The sequence below is a fragment of the Ornithodoros turicata genome, chromosome 7 (assembly GCF_037126465.1).
Source record: "Ornithodoros turicata isolate Travis chromosome 7, ASM3712646v1, whole genome shotgun sequence".
Taxonomy (NCBI): domain Eukaryota; kingdom Metazoa; phylum Arthropoda; class Arachnida; order Ixodida; family Argasidae; genus Ornithodoros; species Ornithodoros turicata.
In genome coordinates, this window is record NC_088207.1 from 14391180 (window position 1) to 14410725 (window position 19546).

The 19546-nt window shown below is 43.7% G+C and overlaps 1 protein-coding gene across 3 annotated transcripts in view; it reads right to left on the minus strand.

Moving 5' to 3' along the window:
• The window catches only part of LOC135400223 (ubiquitin carboxyl-terminal hydrolase 15-like), a 55749-nt gene that overhangs the window by 26993 nt on the left and 9210 nt on the right, over positions 1 to 19546 (minus strand). For 2 of the 3 annotated variants that reach the window (XM_064631994.1, XM_064631993.1), the window contains exons 3-9: positions 16710 to 16876; positions 15708 to 15798; positions 9700 to 9845; positions 6729 to 6784; positions 6085 to 6168; positions 2592 to 2736; positions 2105 to 2278 (exon numbers count right to left, since the gene is read on the minus strand). In XM_064631994.1, coding sequence (XP_064488064.1) covers positions 2105 to 2278; positions 2592 to 2736; positions 6085 to 6168; positions 6729 to 6784; positions 9700 to 9845; positions 15708 to 15798; positions 16710 to 16876 — 863 coding nt within the window. The remainder of the gene's footprint in view (positions 1 to 2104; positions 2279 to 2591; positions 2737 to 6084; positions 6169 to 6728; positions 6785 to 9699; positions 9846 to 15707; positions 15799 to 16709; positions 16877 to 19546) is intronic. The other variant, XM_064631995.1, reaches the window with a different exon arrangement.

Below are 19546 nucleotides of genomic sequence, written 5' to 3' on the forward strand. Positions count from 1 at the left end.
TACCATCCCCCGAGCCCCAGGATCCAATCTCCCTTTCAGTAACGCTTAGTACGGCAGCTGAAGTGTGGAGCTTCGTACACGGCCATTCCTGTAGGTCTTCCGAGCAACAAATAGACGACCTCAGAAAATCCGAGAGAGCTTAGAACCCCTTTGAACTATGGGAACTTGCTAATAACAAAGGAGGAGAAGGTCTCCGAGCCGTTTCAGTCCCACCTCTCTCGGCCGATTGACCACGAGGAGTCAAGGTCAGCGAAAACAAAACGCGAAGGACAGTTCGTTCCAGTAATCTCCCACGACGCAACGCGAACGAAAGGACCACCAGTATTTTCTGGAATCATCTATAGAGCCTGAAGTTTTAGGGTTTTACCCGATTGTTCCCCGAATTGAAGGTTGCCTCTTTAGGGTGAAACCCGATTTTTACCCGGCAAATTGCCCTCACTGGGATGTCTGTAGGAATGCACCAACTTACTTGTTTGGCAGAAAAATGCAGTTACATCACCGTTTGTACCAAACCGCTACAGTTAACTTTGAATAACTGAGCCCGATTTCTCCCAGAATTTAGCGTACTGGAAGTTTTTTCACCCGAATTTGCACGAATTTAGTGCGCATGTTTATTTACCCGATTTTTACCCCCCCAAATTTAGAAAAAAATATTTCCCAAAAACTTCAGGCTCTAATCATCTATTAATTCAAAAGTCTGTTTTCAGCCCAAATCTACAGGGAATTCGCCTGTAAGAATAATTTTATAGAAGTTCGGATTCAACCACTACGTTAAACTGCAAAGCTAGACTAAACCCAGGTGGGATTTTTGCTGATTATTTTTTCAGTTCATATCAGGTTCAGCTCTCAAGTAGCAAACATTAAGGTTCAAACCAGACCACACTCGTTCGTGAGAGATAAAATTTTGAGTTGATTGACATTAACCGAAAGCAAACGCAGTTTTTCAGCGAACGCCAACAAGTTTCGGTCACCTCAAAGGTGCACCAAACAGCTTGCCAACCACCTTTCAGTTAGCACGTGCCGTAAAAGAACGCATCTAGCAATATCCGAGTGCGCAACTCCTCTAGCCCTAGCGAGTTACAAGCCGAGTGAGTCGTATTGTTCAATAAACATAATCCACGCGACATTTTTCTTCCTTCCCTGCACGACGAAATTCCCACGTGTCGCAATGCCACATTCCAGGCAATACGAAGGACTCCAGTGGCCAATGTACGGGGCCACGCTGTGACAAAGTGTGGCACGAGGAGCATACCGGTCGTGCCCTCACCGGCTGCGGGACCATTGCAGTTAGAGCCCTGCGCGGATGAGATTTTTGGCATCCGCATCCGACCTCGCACCATCCGCACCCGATCCGCACACCACAGAAAGTTCTGAATTTTCATCCGAATCCGCAAGTATCTTGCAGATATCCGCGGATATTCGCTTCCATCTGCGGATGGTGCAGGGCTCTAATTGCAGTGACCTCGACAATACACATGGTACCGTGAAAATGGCACTGAGAAGACATTAATCCATATTTGTGGGGGAATACAGCCATGAAACGCAGAAAGAACTGATGTTCTGAGGCCGGAACAACACAGAAGGGACAAATACATACAAAGGCTTTAATTGAGGCTTTGTATGTATTTGTCCCTTCTATATTGTTCCAGCCTCGGAACATCAGTTCTTTCATGTTCAACAGTTGCCGCCTGCGTCGATCCCGTCGTATGAATGTGTGTATGAATGAGCAAAAATGTAAGAGTGAAAGGAGGATGAGTGAGGGAGAGTGGCTGGTTTGCCCCTTCAGATGACGCGCCCTGGAAGTCGCTGAGAAGGCGTGCTAGCTTAGCTCAATTGGTAGAGCCCCGGACCGGCAATCCAGAAGATGTGGGTTCGAGTCCTACAGCTGGCTAACCTTTTAGTGACTTTCATCTTTCATCATGAAACACAGTGCACACACGAAATGAAACATTTTTTGGCTTTTGTTAAGGTTTGAGTTGCTAACTTGCAGGTATGTACTGGTTTTGAGTTGTGTGTGTCTCGTGTCCCCAAACTCAGGGTTAAACTGAGCACTAAGAGAATGACAACATGTTTCCTTCCTTTACCTGGACGTGAATGTACGTACCTTGAAGGAACGGGGTGCTGTGCTGGTGTAATTGCCTGACCACATCACCTTTATAAGTTCTGCGTAGGACTTTGCAATCTCGCCCTTCATGCCCAGTGGATTGCTGTTGTTCAACTCCGCAAGGTAGCGATCATCAATAAAGTAGTCCGTTAAGAGAGGGGTGTTGCTCATGCACTGAAACAGCAATCATGCGATGAGTGAACGAATAGAGCATTGGGTAAAACCCATTTTTATCCCCCGTTCTGCATCACAGTCAGTTCAGGTAACACTCTGAAAACCTGAGCACCAAATTCATCAAAGTGCTGTAAACTAGTGGTAACTTATGGGCAAGCACTAAACAGCATGTGCATAAAGTTGGTTCACAGTCTGCTAAACACCTTTCATTTCATAAGGTTGTTTCCTCGCTTTTAAGATAATTTTTGTTTGTTTGTTCTAGCGAATCCCATAAATAATAACTAATTCTCTGACTATAGAGAAAATTCCTAACCTGAAGTGCAGAATTCATAAAGCACGTATTTCCTAAATTGTTCAGGCCACAAAGGCCAGGTGTTGTGTTGCTCGAAGTCCCATGGGTGTCGTAATTGCAGTTCCCGCTGTAGTTGCCACCCATAGAGCTATAGCTTCGTGTGGCTCTGGAAAAGGCAATCAGCTACACTCTAGTTGTGCCTCGTCGTAACAAACACGACCATGTACATCGAGTAAATTGAGCAAAAAATACATAACACACGAAAAAAGAAACTCTAACTTCCAATACAGCAGGGTCGAGCCCGTCCATTACAAATTTCGATACAGTCAAACTCCTTTATAGCGAACACTTTTTTAACGAAAATACCTCTACAGCAAATTTTTTTCTGGTCCCTCTGGAGTCCTATAAATCCAAAAAGGTCCAATAATGGACATACTTTTTAACGAAAATACCTTTACTGCAAATTTTTTTTGCTGTCCCCTGAGTTTCGTTGTAAAGGAGTTTGACTGTATAAAGATAACTCCGATATTGGGATCAAGTTGCCGGTTCCCGCCAGCTCACCGACTGAAGTACACGTAAAGAAGACATCGATAGAGCGATTGCCGTGAAAGCGTTTGCTCACGTGCAGTGATCAGAATTCTCCTGAGCCTTCACCTCCGTGAGCATTAAAGTGAGAAAACGGCGCGTTCATCCGCGCGTAACTGACCGGGATTAGAGGCGCGTGCTGCAATGCGCGCGACTTCGAAGAGTGGAAGGGGCTCACGAGAAGTAGAGGAGGTTACACCCTCTCCACATCGTTCTCTCACCCTCAAGTTTTCTATGGCTTGCTGTGTCCTGTGATGGCGTCTACGGTCCTGGGATGCGTTCTGATGAGGAAAGGCACGTTGCTCGACTCAAAGCTGCACGTGCTCGATGGATTTTGCGGGATACGGACCTTTCGGTACAGGACATTTCGGTACAAGACCTTTCGGTACGGACATTTTGCTACACGGACCTTTCGGTACAAGGACATTTCGGTACACGGCCATACCGCTGGAATATGGTCTTCGGCTTATTGGTTATGACAACGTGTTTTGTTCTCAATACAGATTTTTTATTAAAAATGTATGAGCTACAGACGTCCGGTTTTCACTTCTAACATCTCTGGGACGGCAGATATTCTTTGCCAGCTACTGTCACCCAAACGGCATGTCTGGGACTCTTATAGATTTTGTCCGTACGAAATGTCCGTACCGAAAGGTCCTGTACCGAAAAGTCCTAGACCCGGATTTTGCACTGGAGCAAAACCTTGTTGCAAAGTACCGTGCCTTCCAAAATGCGAATACGCTCTGCAAGCAACCGAACGTTCTGCGCATATCTCCTCTCCCGGTTACTCCACTCAGGAAGACCCCATTGGCTACGGCGGCGCCCTCCCTCTTCCCTCTCACTGCCTCCTCTCATGCGCAGAGACGTACTTGCAAAGCGTATTGGCAGATAGCTGCACTTTGCCACCCAAACACGCGTCGACGAATTATCTGGGAACGAGGCACGTTCTAATGGACAGTGCTGTTCCGATAGTGAGAACGATGGCTTAACCCCTAAGCGGAGAGTGCGGCTCTCAGAGGAGGAAAGGTGCCGTCCAGACTCCCCGTAACTCAACGAGACATGAGACGCGACATTCCTTTTCTCAACGTCACGCCTTCATTGGTTCTTAGGGTGTGACACCTTCTCGTTTTTCCAGAGAGGGAATTCCGGCATACCCTCAATATCCGTCGTCTGCTCGTCATGTAATCCGTCGAATAACAGTCAAACCATGCCACTATTTCGCGCGGGATTTTCAGCACCGGGGTCAGTGGTTCAGGAGGAATAAAATAACATTATAGTTTTGAAATCCACGGAAACGGATGAGACCAATCCTTTAAGCCAATCATGATGACCTTGGGAGGCATTGATTACTCCACCAGAATGATCTACACTCAAACTGCTTGTACTGGTAGCCAAGTCACTTTCCCAAAGCCAATTTAGCTACTCCTAGGAGTAAGCTTATTTGGCTGACAAATTTTCCCTCTGAGGAGCAGAAACATCCAACGGTTGTATTGCCGGGACAAGCTCCGATGGTACCATCTCCATGCGCTTCTCCCGAACCAAAGCATCCAACGTCCACGAAAACTTTTCGGCAACCTACCCAAACCCGAACCGAGGTGCAAAAAGAGCAATTATGCAATGCCTCATCGACAATTTTCGCTGCTCCTGATATCTGATGTTTTATCTCTTGGTTGTCTTCTCCTCCTCCTCGAAAGAGCTAAAGTACTAGATACTAAAGATAAGATACTAAATAAGATAAGATACTTATGCACAACTCCTCACAACACACACGTAAGACTAAGCGTAAGACACGTAAGCACACGTAAGATACTTGTAAGATAAGATACTAAAAAAGAGCGAAAGTACTAAATACAGAGTACCGTATTTTCACGCGTATTAGCCGCGGCTTATGCGCGAATTTTTTTTTTAGCGGACGCTCTGCGGCTTATCCACCGGTGCGGCTTATCTGAGGGCTATTTTTCCCTGGTATTTTCCCCATACCCCGGATTAAACGAAAGGGCCGACAGTGCCTCATTTTTTTCGGAACAGGACCGCCCTGCCAGTGCACGAACAATACCGAACAGGGGCGGGTTCACATTCGAGTGGACTGACCTTCCAAATACGTTCTCCCACTCAGCTTTAACAAAAGGGGTGACAGTGATTAATGTCTCCTGGAACACCACTAACTCGTCAATCCACAAAAAACACGCAACAAGGCCACAATCCGATCATAGTAGAACTCTAGAACTGACCTCCTTTGTTATACATCATGCCGATACCGGAATGTGGACCACAGGGTTTATGGCCTTCCCTACGGTCTCCTTTGTCGGCAGACTCACAGGAAGGGTTCAATACACCTGACATCGGGATAAAACGTGGCCAGCTAAGCGTCACAGTTCTCATTTGACCTGAGCAGCAGCATTCGTGGACACGGCAGTTATAGGTAAGGCATGGCTCCATCGCGGAGGCACAGCTACGACAGCGGCTTCAAACAAAAAGTCGTCGACGTCGCGGACCAGTACGGGAACAGGGCAGCTGGCAGGGAGTACGGCGTCGACGAGCGTTGACAGTCTCTATTGATTTTGTTTGTGCATCACTGGTTTAGCTCACAAAGCGGTCGCGTCGTATTATCCACGGCTTATCTGCGAGTGCGGCTTTATCTGCAAAAACACTTTCAAAATGTATCGAAAAACGAGTCCTGCGGCCTATACGCGGTGCGGCTAATACGCGTGAAAATACGGTACACTGACATGCACGTACCAGCAAAGTACCAACACTGAGGCGCCCCACTCGCATTAATTATGCAAGCGCATTCCCATTATGCGAGCGATTACTGCAGTCTTCTAGGACCAATGTGTGCAGATTTTATCTGCTCCGATATTAACTCGTGCAAAACACTTACGACTGAAAGGACATGGCACGCTATTGCATCATAACGGGCGTCACTCACATCGTACTCGACGGTGCACTGTAACTCTTTGAATCTCCTCCACGGCCGCTTGAGGCAGCGTTGTAGTTGAGTGATGTACTGCTGCTGGTAACAAGATATATCGAGGCAATATTAGCGCTATAAACAACATAAACAAAACAAACATAAACAACAGCCCTAACAGAAGGTCACCAGTATTGATACGGGACGTTACCATATTACTAATGTCTACAGCGTAGCCAGAGCCATGCAGGAGATAGCCACTTGCAGTGTAAGTACAGAGAAATGCAGAGAAATGCGGAATAACGAGGATACAGCCCCAACGTTTTGGGATCAGTCTTTGGCACCAATCAAATCAACCTGTGCAATCTCGTTTGAATAAACCATTAAGCATATTCGTATGTTGGAACTGCCAGGCATTTTCCCCCATTCAAGTACACATAATGTACCCAAGTACCCAAGCACCAGTTGGAATTATCAAACTTCTAATTAAGAAATTCCAAATTAATGGGACTGTTCCTAGTTTCTGATAGCATGTGTATGACTCCTCCTATTCAAGCTCAAACTTAATGGGACACATTTAATTTTGGTACTCTTCGCTGCAGACACAGAATATGGATCAGGGAGATGCAAAGGAAATGCCCACACACTTTCTGCTTCAGTACCTTTTTGACTGTCGTGGCCAAGTTCCATCATCATTCCTCACTTCAATAACAAGTACCTGAGGGAAAGAAAACACACTATAGCAACAAATGGTTGTAGCTACACTAATTTAGTGAAACAATGCCCCATAAAAGTCGTGCATGTGCTATAGCAGTAGTTCTAAACCACAGTTCCATGAACGTGATACTACCTACCTAAAAAAAAAAAAAAACCCGCAAATTGGAATTGGCATCGAGATCGCCAGTCCAAGTTGGAAGTTGGCCGACGCTCATTGTAAAGGGCATCATCATTATTGGTTGGCTCAGCCGCGGCTCAACCAGCAATCCAACCCCACAATCTCTCTGGGCCCACACGGGGCTCCTGTCGCTTTTCTCTTTTGTTTCAAAAGCAGGGCAAACATATCCAAAGCGTGGAGCGGCTTGTCCGTCTAAGTAGTCTCGGGATTTACGGGCATCAACAGTAAGTCGCAATGCGTTAACTGTGGGGAAGCACTGCGAAACAGTTCAATCAATCTGACAAAGCTGATGCTAACAAACCGAGGAGCGCCTGTGCTCATTAACGGGTGCCCGAACACGGAACACCCACGGCCAAGAAGAGGGTAATCCCTGGAGGGTGACATTTCAGTTTCAGCCACTGGACGTATGGCTGATAGCTCACAAAAAAAGCTCTTTTATAATGCCTGGATGAATGTGGACGTTAAAACCGGGGGTCGAAACCGGAACAAAACCGCAGTGATGGCCAGTAGTTAACTACATGTAGTTAAACTACTAGTTAAACTACGTGATTGTAGTAGAAAAGTAGTTATCATCTACTTGCAGAAATGTAGTGGCAACTACTAGTTAAACTACTATTTCGAGTACTTAACTACAGTAGTTAGGTTACTGCAGGTGACAACTACTTCCGCATTTGCCACAAGCTTTACGGCACGATTGTGCTTCCGACTTTTACCTCGAGCTACATGTTTGATGAGAACGGAGGTCCAGAGCAATTGTGCCGTGCATGTGTACTTCACTTTTATCACTTCTTGCGATTCATATTTAGGTGTCCAAGAACACTATAGAATGGGATTGGTGTTGATGGACAACGTTAAGTAGTTAGAGATGTAGTTAAAATACATTGCAGTAGTTAAAGAAGTAGTTTTAACTATCTCCCCTGAAAAGTAGTTGAACTACTAGTTAAACTACTCCATTGCAAAGTAGTTAGTAGTTATAGTTGAACTACCATAGAAGTAGTTAGTGGCCGTCACTGCTGAACCGTAACCGAAAACCGCAAAAAAGCTATTTTTTTGTCAAACCGAACTGTAAACATTTTTTCTTTCCCCTTGAAAGAACTGGAGCTGAACCGAAAAAATATGATGCGGTGACTGCTTTGCCAGACGGTAAAAATGCCTATACCTTCCCACTCGACTGCCGAACCTACAAACCCGAACATACACGAACATACGTGAATGTTCAAGTTTATCATGTTGTGCATGCTCAGGCTTGTTTCGTCACGGGTTTCGTCCACCAATTCTGCGTTTACGCTATTTTATCAATCAAGGAATCAAAGCCTTCAGCTGCATGATTTATATCTGTGGCGCCAGTGTTCTTTGTTGTCTGCTGCAGAACGAAGGCGGCTTTATTTTGCCCTGTTATCTCCAATAAAGTACGTTTTTAAATAGGCATTTGCATTACTCTCTTACCAATTACAGTGAACTCCCGCTAAGACGAACACGAGGGGACTGCGGAAATTTGTTTGTCTTATCAGAAGTTCATCTTAACAGAAGGACCCAAAAGTGTCATAGAAAATGTCAAAAACAGGGTAGCAATTGTGAAACGGCATATTGGCAACATGGCAGCATACAATAGCTTACTTCCTGCCAGTTTGGCCACCTACTGAAGCGTTATTAAGCCGCTGGTTGCCCACTGCTGCGCACGCGGATAGAATGGGCCCTAACAGCACGCGAACGGCAGTTCCCCTGGAGACTGCACGCGAATTGCGCAATCGCACGTGCCGCACTGTAGGCAGCAAACGTACTCAGATGTCAACATATTCCGAATGCCTGCACCTCAAAAGACACCACAAAGTTTGGGTTTCATGTTATGGTGCACTTGCAAAAGGGGGAAAGGCTGTGTGTGGTCGGCCCAAATAGGGCCCAAATAGGGACCAAACGACCACAGAGTGTTTCTGCGTGGCAGGGGTGGTGAAGCTGAGCCCCAAAGGTGCCGTGTGCACAGCATCACGTGCCTTCCTCGCTTCCGTGCGTGTGGCGAAGCCCGTTTACAGGCGCCGCGGGCGCCGGAAAAGTTTGGGTTATCCGAAGTGCCCGCGGTGTCTGTTCGTGTTAAGCGGAATTTTTTTACATGGCGTCTATGGGAAAACAAACAGATGTTCGTAATTTGTTCAGCATAACCGGAAATTCGGCTTAAGCGAGTTCGGCTTAACGGGAGCCCACTGTACAATCAAAAATCATTGACATATCGAGGATTTTTACTGCATATTTTGAAGATTTACTTCAAAGACATTTATTATGCACTCAACTGGCCACCATTCTTTTACCAATGTATTGAATTTGGCACTGTGATGCCCAAGTGTCATGTTTATACTTTTGTGTTCACTTGTCTAGGCTACTACTATGATATTCGAGAAAGATGTCAGCTGCCCTGAGTGCCTTCATCTGTATGAATGTGAGTGTGACTGGCAACAATGTACGAGAGAATGTGTTGAGGGTAATTACATGTCCCTGGATTTGTTAATGTGACTTAGTGTGCCAATGAGAGCATTCTTGACTGGAAATCAGGGGATCTCATCCCACTGACCGTACCTTTTCGTCAACTGCCATTCCTCGAACAAAATGTCTTACCGTGTTTTACTGTATCACTCTGGCATGCAACTTTCTCCAATGAGAATGTAAAAATAAGAGTTTTATTATGCCCAAAAAATATAATATATGCTGTACTTTACAACCCCACAAAGGCAAAAAGTTTCGCTCACTTGTCCTTGGTACAGACCAGCATCTTGAACAGTGCGCGTTCTGTCTTCCAAGAGGTCGTACATGTTGCTGCCACACCGGTTCCATAATCGAGACTCTTTTTCGGGGGGAACTTTGAACAGTGCCCGAGCCTCCTTTTCCACGTGGTCTGAAACACAACATGCATGCCATTGAAGTCTACCATAGACCTCACTTTGTGCAGTTACAGGCAAGACAATCTTAGTTGGCACTTCTGTTTACCCAATGGAGCGCAGAAAACTGAAACTGAAGGACTCTGAGCCAGAAAAACCATGCTTGTCGAAGGCACAAAACGTTCTATCTATCCGTAGACTAGAGCAGCTTCATGCCACAACCTCTTAAATTTTCAAATGACAACGTAATCGCGGATTACGAGGCTTTGCACGATGGCCGCGCCCATTGCTCACCATTAGTGTCATAGCCTGGGACATCATTGTTTTCGTTATCGGAACAGCACTGTCCATTAGAACGTGCCTGCTCCACAGATATTTCCAGCCCACATTTTGGAAGGCATCCCACTTTGCTAAGGGTCGATTCACACGATGCAACTTTAGTTGCACGCATGGAGGTAAGAAACTAAGGAGAGGGCTAAAAGATCGGAAGGCCGTGGGACCCCTCTAGCGGTCGCTCCTGGCAATACCACGCCCATCTAGTTGCCCGGTCACGTGATCCCCACATGTTTCGGCGTTATGGCGGTCTGCGCGGAGGCTTTGAAGTTTAGCAAACTTCATCTTCAGCAAACGCCTTACCTTCAAGGAGTCCATTCGCACAATACTTTCAAGGTTATGGGTTGTTTCAACATTTGCCGCGTGATAAATCGCAGCAAAATAGCAAAACAGAAGAGAAGCCAGGCAATGTCACGATGACGTACATATATCTTCTAGCGATTTAGTGATCCATTGCTTCCACACTGAGATGATGTATCTTGTGTTTCAACGGGTGTGATAACTTCTAACTCCAAATATGTTATGAAAGCGGAAACAAGTTATTCGGCCGCAGCTCGTCTCTGTATTCAGGTAAGATACGCCGCGGACATGGATGACGCCATGTTTTATGACGTCTTGTCGTGACGTTTATGGGTCACGTGTGTGGGCAACTAACCACAATGCCATGCGCGGGTCACAGCACGCTCGCTTGCATTGGGAGAGGTGCTTAGGGCATCTCCTTAGTTTCTTACCTCCATGGTTGCACGCAACAGGTTGCGCCACCAAGTTGCACCGTGTGAACGCGAAGCTCTGGTTACGCAACTCGAGTTGCAGGAGTTGCAGAGCCGATCACTTCACGAGCGATTTCTCCTGCAACTCTAGCTGCAACCTGTCAATCACACGGCTCCGCCTTGCAAGCGCGACCAATCAGGAAGACTCCCATGTGTCAGTTATTGCAGCGGCGGCACGCAAGACGATGAAATTATCACGGACCAGTGGAAATGATGCAAGATTATCAAACTCGCAACGGATTGAATTCGTAACGAGCGGAAGTTGCGGTGCAATTGGACGAAAATGATGACGATGATGTTTTTCGCGCCATCGGGCGAGCTCGGTGACAACTACGGCATTCCGAGTTGCTCGCCGTATGAAAGGGACTTTTTTGGTGCAACTTCGGTTGAACTGACCCTAAGATGTCTTGTACAAAATCCATCTAGCACATGCAACTTCATTTCGAGGCACGTGCCATTTCTCTTGGAAACATTTCCCGGAACAGTAGACATCACTGCTGCACACAACAGCTCGGAAGAGACTTGAGGGCAAGAGAGCCATGTGGAGAGGGAGCAACCTCTGCCTTCTAAGTCCTGCTTTCTGTAGCACCTGCATCTAATCCGTGTAGACAATGCATGGCTAGCTATCTCTGTTTGTTGCTTTTCCTTTTCTTTAATGTCCTTTTGCTCTAATGTTTGTCGGAATGCCTCCTTCCTTTGTTTCCAACCTTGCTTCTCGATTTTCATTTGTTTTACCGGCCACTTTGAGAATTCTGACGGCTATACCTGAGCAAGCACTTTCATAATGCTTGTTAGGTCAATCCTGTCTACACATGCTTCAATGGGGAAGCTGATGGGAGACAGCAACTTGTTCGTAATGCAACAGATCTGAGTCCCCACCATGCATCGGCTCGGAAGCAGCCGGCCTTTACTTATTAAGTGTTAAGCTTACATATTACTTTGTCTATTTCTTATCAAAGCAATACTTCTGCCAGAAGGAAGAGGAGCAAGGTACGAATCACCATGATAGCAAGCGCAAACGTGACCGGCACGGTACGATACCGCTTACTCGTCGTCTGCAAATTAAGCATGCCGGGCTGTTTTAAGGGGATCAAGGCCCTTCCTGTTGGCTACAGATCCAACAAAAAGGTATCGTTATCAAAAAAGGTTATCGGAAAAAAGGTTATGGGGTTCGTGATTGGTTTGGATTTGACATCAGAAAGGATGTTTATAGAGTAGAAGTGAAAGCAAGTGCATATAACATCCCGTATTTACTCGCATAATTTGCGCACTTTTCTTTACCAAAAAATTACGCGAAGGTTGGGGGTGCGCAAATTACGCGAGGCATTAACAAGCCGACTTGAAAAATGTGCAAAATCTGTTAAAAGATGGTCCTTTAGGTGAATAATACGATACAATCTCGGTGTCGGGAATCTCACGGGGTAGCGGAAGACATTCGTATCGTCCGAAATTCGCATAAAAAAATTACACCAAAATAAAAACTTGGGCAAGAAAATAGACAGTGACTGTTATTTTCTATGACTGTCAGTGAAATAAGTCGGTCGTAAGGATTTTCTCTCTTCGTTTTGGGGCAATGCTGTAAAAATTTGCGAGACGATTCAAAAAGTCCCAGCACGTGCTTTCCACGCTTTTTTCTAAAGCGAGCTTCTCCTAAAGCACGCACGCGTTAGGTGAAGCCAGCTTGCGGAATGCTGACGCGTATGTTGCCGCGTAAGTTTTCCTGATACGTTCCCTAAACGTGTTCCGGTCGTTCTCTCCTAAGCCAGCGCGATGTCACACAGCTTTGCGGTTTATTGTAGTGAGGGGATAAAAAATCAAAACAGAGTTAAGATTCCATACGGGGTAATCCCTTTGATCTTATCTCCCCCACCAAGGGTGAGTCACTGCTTGCATTACCCAACATGATGTAGGGAATTCGTGGTGAGGATCTTCCTCCTTTTTTGAAAGAAGGAGCAGCATGCGCCCCGTGACGCGAGAGCGTCAGGGGGTAACGACCTCTGTTGCGCACGAAAGTAGGAGTGCGCAAATTATGCGAGTTTTTATTTTCACAACTTTTTTTAGTGAAAAAGTGGGGGTGCGGAAATTATGCGAGTAAATACGGTATTTTTTCTGCCCACGAGATGCTTGGATGGTTGCCCGTAAATGTGGCCTGTGACAGTGAACGTTTGGCAAGACATAGCGAGCCACGACGCATCTCTGACGCAGCTAGTATGTGCCGCCAGCGCATCAAGCCCTCATTCAGGGAGGCTCCTTTTAGTTCCAACCCCGCTTTATGTGAACAAATCTTCAGTCCCTTTAGATTTTAAATTAACGACGTTGAAACTGCACACGACACGTGATTTATTTCCACATAATTCACCTCTGGCAATCGTGTCTCCTGAAAGACACACTGGCAGGCAAACAGAGGAAAACTGGCAGCCACCACGGAGGACTTATACACTATTACAGTAGAATCTCCGTGATATGAATCTCACGGGGTAGCGGCAAAAATTTGTATCATCCGAAAATCCGTATCAAAAGAATTAAACTAAAATAAAAATTGGGGCAAGAAAATAGACAGAGTCTGCTCATTTTATACTACCGTCAGTGAAAGAGGTCGGTGGCAGAGTTGTACGTAACGCGTTACTAGTAATCAATTACTTTTTCAGTAATTTTTTAACGTAATCAATTAATTTTGTGAGCAAGTAATTTTCCAAGTAATCTGATTACAATTTTTGGTAATCAATTACAGTCAAACTCATTTACAACGAAACTCAGGGGACAGCAAAAAAAATTCCCAGTAAAAGTATTTTCGTTAAAAAGGATGTCTATTATTGGATCTATAGGCTCCAGCGGGACCGCAAAAAAAATTTGCTGTAGTGGTATTTTCGTTAAAAAGGTGTTCGCTATAAAGGAGTTTGACTGTACTGAGTAATCGATTACTTTTTTAACCTTCTGTCAACAATGGCAACCATTTTCAGCAAGCCGATCTGTTCTTCTGTTCCACCACGAGTTCGACTGAAGCAATGACGCAGAAGTCGGCCGTCTCCAGTCTACACGTGTTCCATGCACGCCTAACATGATAATCCCTTAAAACGGCGACCTACTGGAGCAACAGTAAAATAGGTGACTGTATTGATAAATTGTGCGGGTTGAACATAACAATAGTAACAAAACGAAGTGGATGTTTCCATGTTGCTTTAAATGTGCGCGTGTATGTGTTTTGTTTGTTGCTTTCAAATGCATTTGTGAATTTCACTTATCATGTATGTTGGTGTCTCATTAGAACTTGCAACAAGAGCTGCATGTTTGCACACTGCAGGCTTGTTGGCTTTGCTATGGCCCCCAATTTAAAAGTAAAAGGAAAAGTAACGTTGATTGATTGATTGATTATGTGTTTAATGGCACAAAGGCAACAAAGGCCATAGAGCGCCAAAACTATGCTGAGTGTGTCGGAGACGATTATGGGAAAGATGATGTGAGAGAGAGTAACGTGTTACATTTTTAATCGGTAACGTATTACATTTTTGATGAAGCAATTTGTAACGGTAAAGAATTACTTTTTGCGCAGTAGTAACGGTAATTGTAATCAATTACTTTTTTTGAGTAACGTGTACAACTCTGGTCGGTGGTAACCCTTTTTGTGTCTCCGTATTTGGCCAATGCTGCTCAGATTCTTGACAATTTTTTACAATCAAATTCTTCAATTTTACTTGACCATTGTCGCTCCATGTACACGCACATCATTGCTCTCTAATCTAGATATATTCTTTGCTTTTCATCTTGTTATAATCTTTTTCTGTCTGCTTGTTTTTTTTTTGCTTGTTTTTTTCAGTGTATGTTTGTTGTTTGATGTACAGTGCCAGTGTTTTGCATACGTGCTCACTCCCTCATGTAATGGCCTAAAGGCCCCTTGATGGATCAATAAATAAATAAATAAATAAATAAATAAATAAATTCGCGAGACGATTCAAGGCCCCGCATGTGCTTTCAACCCGCGAGTCACGCGGCAGTGTTCTAAAGCCAGCTCCTCCTAAAGCCCGCAGCCGTTAGGTGAAGCCAACTTGCGAAATGGTGACGCGTAATGTTGCCAGACGTTTTTCTGATATGTTCCCTCCACGTATTCTGGTCGCTGTTTTCATAAGCCAGTGCGATGTCACACAGCTTCGCGATTTATTGTTGCGAGGGGGGAGAAAAAGGTCAAAACAGAGGTAAGGTTCCGGGTGTGTAATCCCTCTGATTTTATCTCCTCCACCACCACCAAAGCAAAGCTTTGCACCAAAGTCATTGCTTCCATTGCACAACATGATGTAAGGGAGTTTGTGGTGAGGATGGTAAGAATCTCCCTCCCTTTTCGAAAGGAGCAGCATGACTCTCGCACCACGAGAGATCGACCCCTCTCCCATCCTCGGCTCATTTGTATCATCCGTAAAGGCGAGACAACACATTCGTATCATCCGTACTCCAACACATGGAAAGAATAGGCATTCCAGCCGGGACTGGAAAAGAATTCATATCCTACCGAAATTCGTATCATCAAGATTCTACTGTATAAGGATAATCTCGCCCACGAACTATGAGATAACCTGCAGCCACAGATCAAATCGAACCCAATCAACACCTTGGGAGGGCCACAGACGTCGTACATATTAGCAAACTTTGCCGTTACCATCCAGCCTTGGACACCAACCTCGGAAGGGACGAGTGTGATATACAAAGACGAGGAATATCGCAGTTATCGTTCTATATAAAATTGTAATAAATAGGTTCAAAGAATTTCATATCTACAGTACCTACCTATTGTGTCCACCTTACTAAACTTTTTTACAATACAAGAGTCCAGGTTGTTGCTCTGGCTCAACTTGAGTTCCAGCAAGTATACCTCCACCTAAGGAAAACAGATTTGATATACTCCTTGCATAAGACAAGTTTGCGCACAATATATGTATTTTCTTTTCAGTTCATGGTTCAAAACTTTCGTGCTGATGCAAAGGTTACAAGAACAAGATAGGCATGTATGTACAATCAAATCAGACAGCATCCTCACACTCGCAAACATCGGTTAAATAAATAAATAATAAAATTAGGACACAAGCAGCCCTGCATGAAACTTGGTACAACATTCGGAAGACATGAACGTAAATTTCACTGTCGCAATTTTTTGGCACCTACAGTAAACCTCTCGTTTGTTACTGGGCCTCCCAGCCAATCTAGTCATTCGATATCCTCTGCACACTTATAGTACGTCTCAGGAGAGATACAAAGATGCAGCAGTCTTCGTTTGTTCACAATGCACTAATTTAGAGGGCTGGTATCGCGATGTATTACAGCCCGGGTCTAAGCTGTCACATGGATACTTCTTTCAAATTTCATGCACTTTTTTAAAGTTTGGAGAAAAGATGAGGTTCTTGATTGGAAACAACAATGAACCTGGTATGCAGTTTTATATTAATAGTTGCTTCCGACGACAGTTATTGCACACAGAAGGCCCGGATAGGTGATTTTTTGCACCCTCGGCACTCTCCTTACTCAATAAAGGTATGGGTCCACAAAATTCGGAATTAAATATAATTAATAATAATTATAGTTTGCTTAATTATAGTTTTGCACCATCCATGTGACTTCAAATTAACAAGTTTTTACTGCACGTACATAGCAATCTCCACCGTATCCACTCGTAATCGTCACTGCTAACGTGGGACAAAAAAGAACTAAAAATATTGTACAATATTGTAATAATCTACGCGCTTCGTGACACATTACGACTGCACGACCTCCTGTGCAAAGATGCAACTCTACCTTGCAGTGCTTGACAAACATGCCATATTCGATAACTTTGCGCGGCAGGGGGTCTTGTCCTGGTGTGACTCCGTACCAGGCAACCAGCTTGTCCCAAGCTTCCTGAGGCACTAACACGTAGTCCAATTCATCAATCAGGTGATCCTTGATGTCTCCACTTTTGTCTCCTACGTAAAAATGGAACATTTTAATTTAATTCTCATCCATGCCACACATGCTCGGTTTCCTGCGCTGTTATCTTTACTGTTGTTATTATTTTTTAGCAATCCTGCAGGCCTATCCAAGGCCCAAGCAGGTACAGCTCCAACGCCAACCTTAATAATAACACTGGAAAAAAAATATGGTCTTGTTCCCGAGCACGAGCACCCTGGGGCCCACGAGGAAATCTTAATTGAATAAAATTATTCTGTCAGTTTAACGCAAGCATTTCGTTCATTTAACATTGCCCCAGTGGCCCCAGGACAGCTGTAATCGCGCTCAAAATTCAGACAAAATTTTCTCCGGTGTTATTGTTCAGGTTTAATGGAGCTGTACATTCAATGTACACTGTGATGTTAAATGAATGCACTTCTAATAACCTTTCAACATACAAGCAGAACACTTTGAAAGAAAAATTTACTCTAAATAATAATAATAAGGCAGCCCAAACCGCCAACTCAAAGGACCTATAAGTAAGCATCATGCCTATGAATACAAAGTTAAACAGTTGCTCCAAAAAGGCACCAACAGATCCAAGGGTCACAATACGGCAGCAGTGCATTCCAGTCCTCAATGGTACAGCAAAACAATTAATACTTGAAAATATCCGTGAATGCTCTACAAGGAAGGACTGCTTTTGAGTGATTGAGCCTGATTGACTCACACACAGGTAGGTGAAGATAAGAAGTAGGATTTTTTTAATTGAGGAATTTTAATTTAATTAAATTCTTTAATTGATCTCAGTTGTCTCACGATGTAAACCCCCAATTATTTATTAATTCTTTAATTGAGGACAGGAAAATTTATTAATTAATTTGATTACAGGAAATTGATGGGATAACATGGTGGATTAAATTTAATTTGATTACAGGAAAAATGGTAAGATTAATGTAGCATTTCTTTTGTTTTGTGTGCAAAATGCTTCACGTTTTAAGGCAGAATTGCCTCGAAATGTGGTCTGCGGGAAACTAATATAAAGTCCTCTACTTTGCTATCCCAATTTCTTTCTTTTTTTTTTTTGCAAATCGGACTACATTGCTAAATTTTGCAAAATCTGGATGCTAAAATTTGTGGTTAGATCAAATTACTTTGCAATACGCCTGACACTTTGCTTATCGCACTCAGTAAAAGCTGTAAGCAAAATTTGTTCACTCGTGCTGCAAAGCAGTTCTAATGCTTACTAGCAACCTACGCAACCAACAGTGAAAATAAAGTTTACAACTGCAGAACACTGTTTTTCGACGCGCCGATCGTCTGTGCTTAAAATGCGGTAAAATGATGTAAATGAACTCAATTTACTGTGCTTCACATGTTATGTCAGCTTTTTGCGTCGTCTGCTTTTCGTATACTGTATATACTGTGCTTCACATGTTATGTCAGCTTTTTGCGTCGTCTGCTTTTCGTATACTGTATATACTGTGCCATCTGCAAGCGCCTAGGGATGGAACACATGCCCACGAGCAACGTAGTGTAGGCATAACCATAAAGCAGTGCTTCAAACAAACAGCAGGTGCAGCCACACGAGAAAAGGCAGAACGGAATTGGACAAACGGGAGCATTCGTGAGAGCACAAAGTGCAAATCTTTTAAGAATGTGATATATATATATAAAAAGCTTCTGGCTCCCTTCCAGAGGTGGTGGTCTCGCTCTCGCCCCACGCGAATAGAAACCAAGGTTGCGCAATCCCACTCTGTCATCCCTCTGCCCTTTTTCTTTCTCTCTATTGCAGCAGGATGATAAAGCTAGCTAGAAGCGCAAAAATCAACAGAGCAATGCAAAGAAAGAACCACGACAGAATTCTGCATTTTATTGATAACTTTCTGCAGCAAAAAAAAAAAAAAAAAGAAGGTGGATACAATCTCGCTTGCATCGTTCCTCCATCTGATTCAGAATACATATCCTATGCGCAAATATTTGTTTCGCCGTTAACACAAACAAAATCTAAAGATAAATGGCACAAAACATGGGACATTACCATTATTAAAATAATAGACAATATAAAAGAAATGAGAAAATAAAATATATAGCTCACGAAATTAATAATAATGATAGCAGCAAAAAAAAGAAAAGAAAAACAGGTAGATACTCGCTCGCATCGTTCCCCCATCTGATTCGGAATACATATCCGATACTCAAATATTTGTCTCGTGGTTAACATATTTACAAGGTGCGTAAAAGGCAGACAAAATCGTAAAGATAAATGGCACAAAACATGGGACATTACCACTATTAAAATAATAGACAATATAAAAGAAATGAGAAAATAAAATATATAGCTCACGAAATTAATAATAATGATAGCAGCAAAAAAAAAAAGAAAAACAGGTAGATACTCGCTCGCATCGTTCCCCCATCTGATTCGGAATACATATCCGATACTCAAATATTTGTCTCGTGGTTAACATATTTACAAGGTGCGTAAAAGGCAGACAAAATCGTAAAGATAAATGGCACAAAACATGGGACATTACCACTATTAAAAGAATAGACAATAAAAGAAATGAGAAAATAAAATATATAGCTCACAAAATTAATAATAATGATAGCAGCAAAAAAAAGAAAGAAAAACAGGTAGATACTCACTCGCATCGTTCCCCCATCTGATTCGGAATACATATCCAATACTCAAATATTTGTCT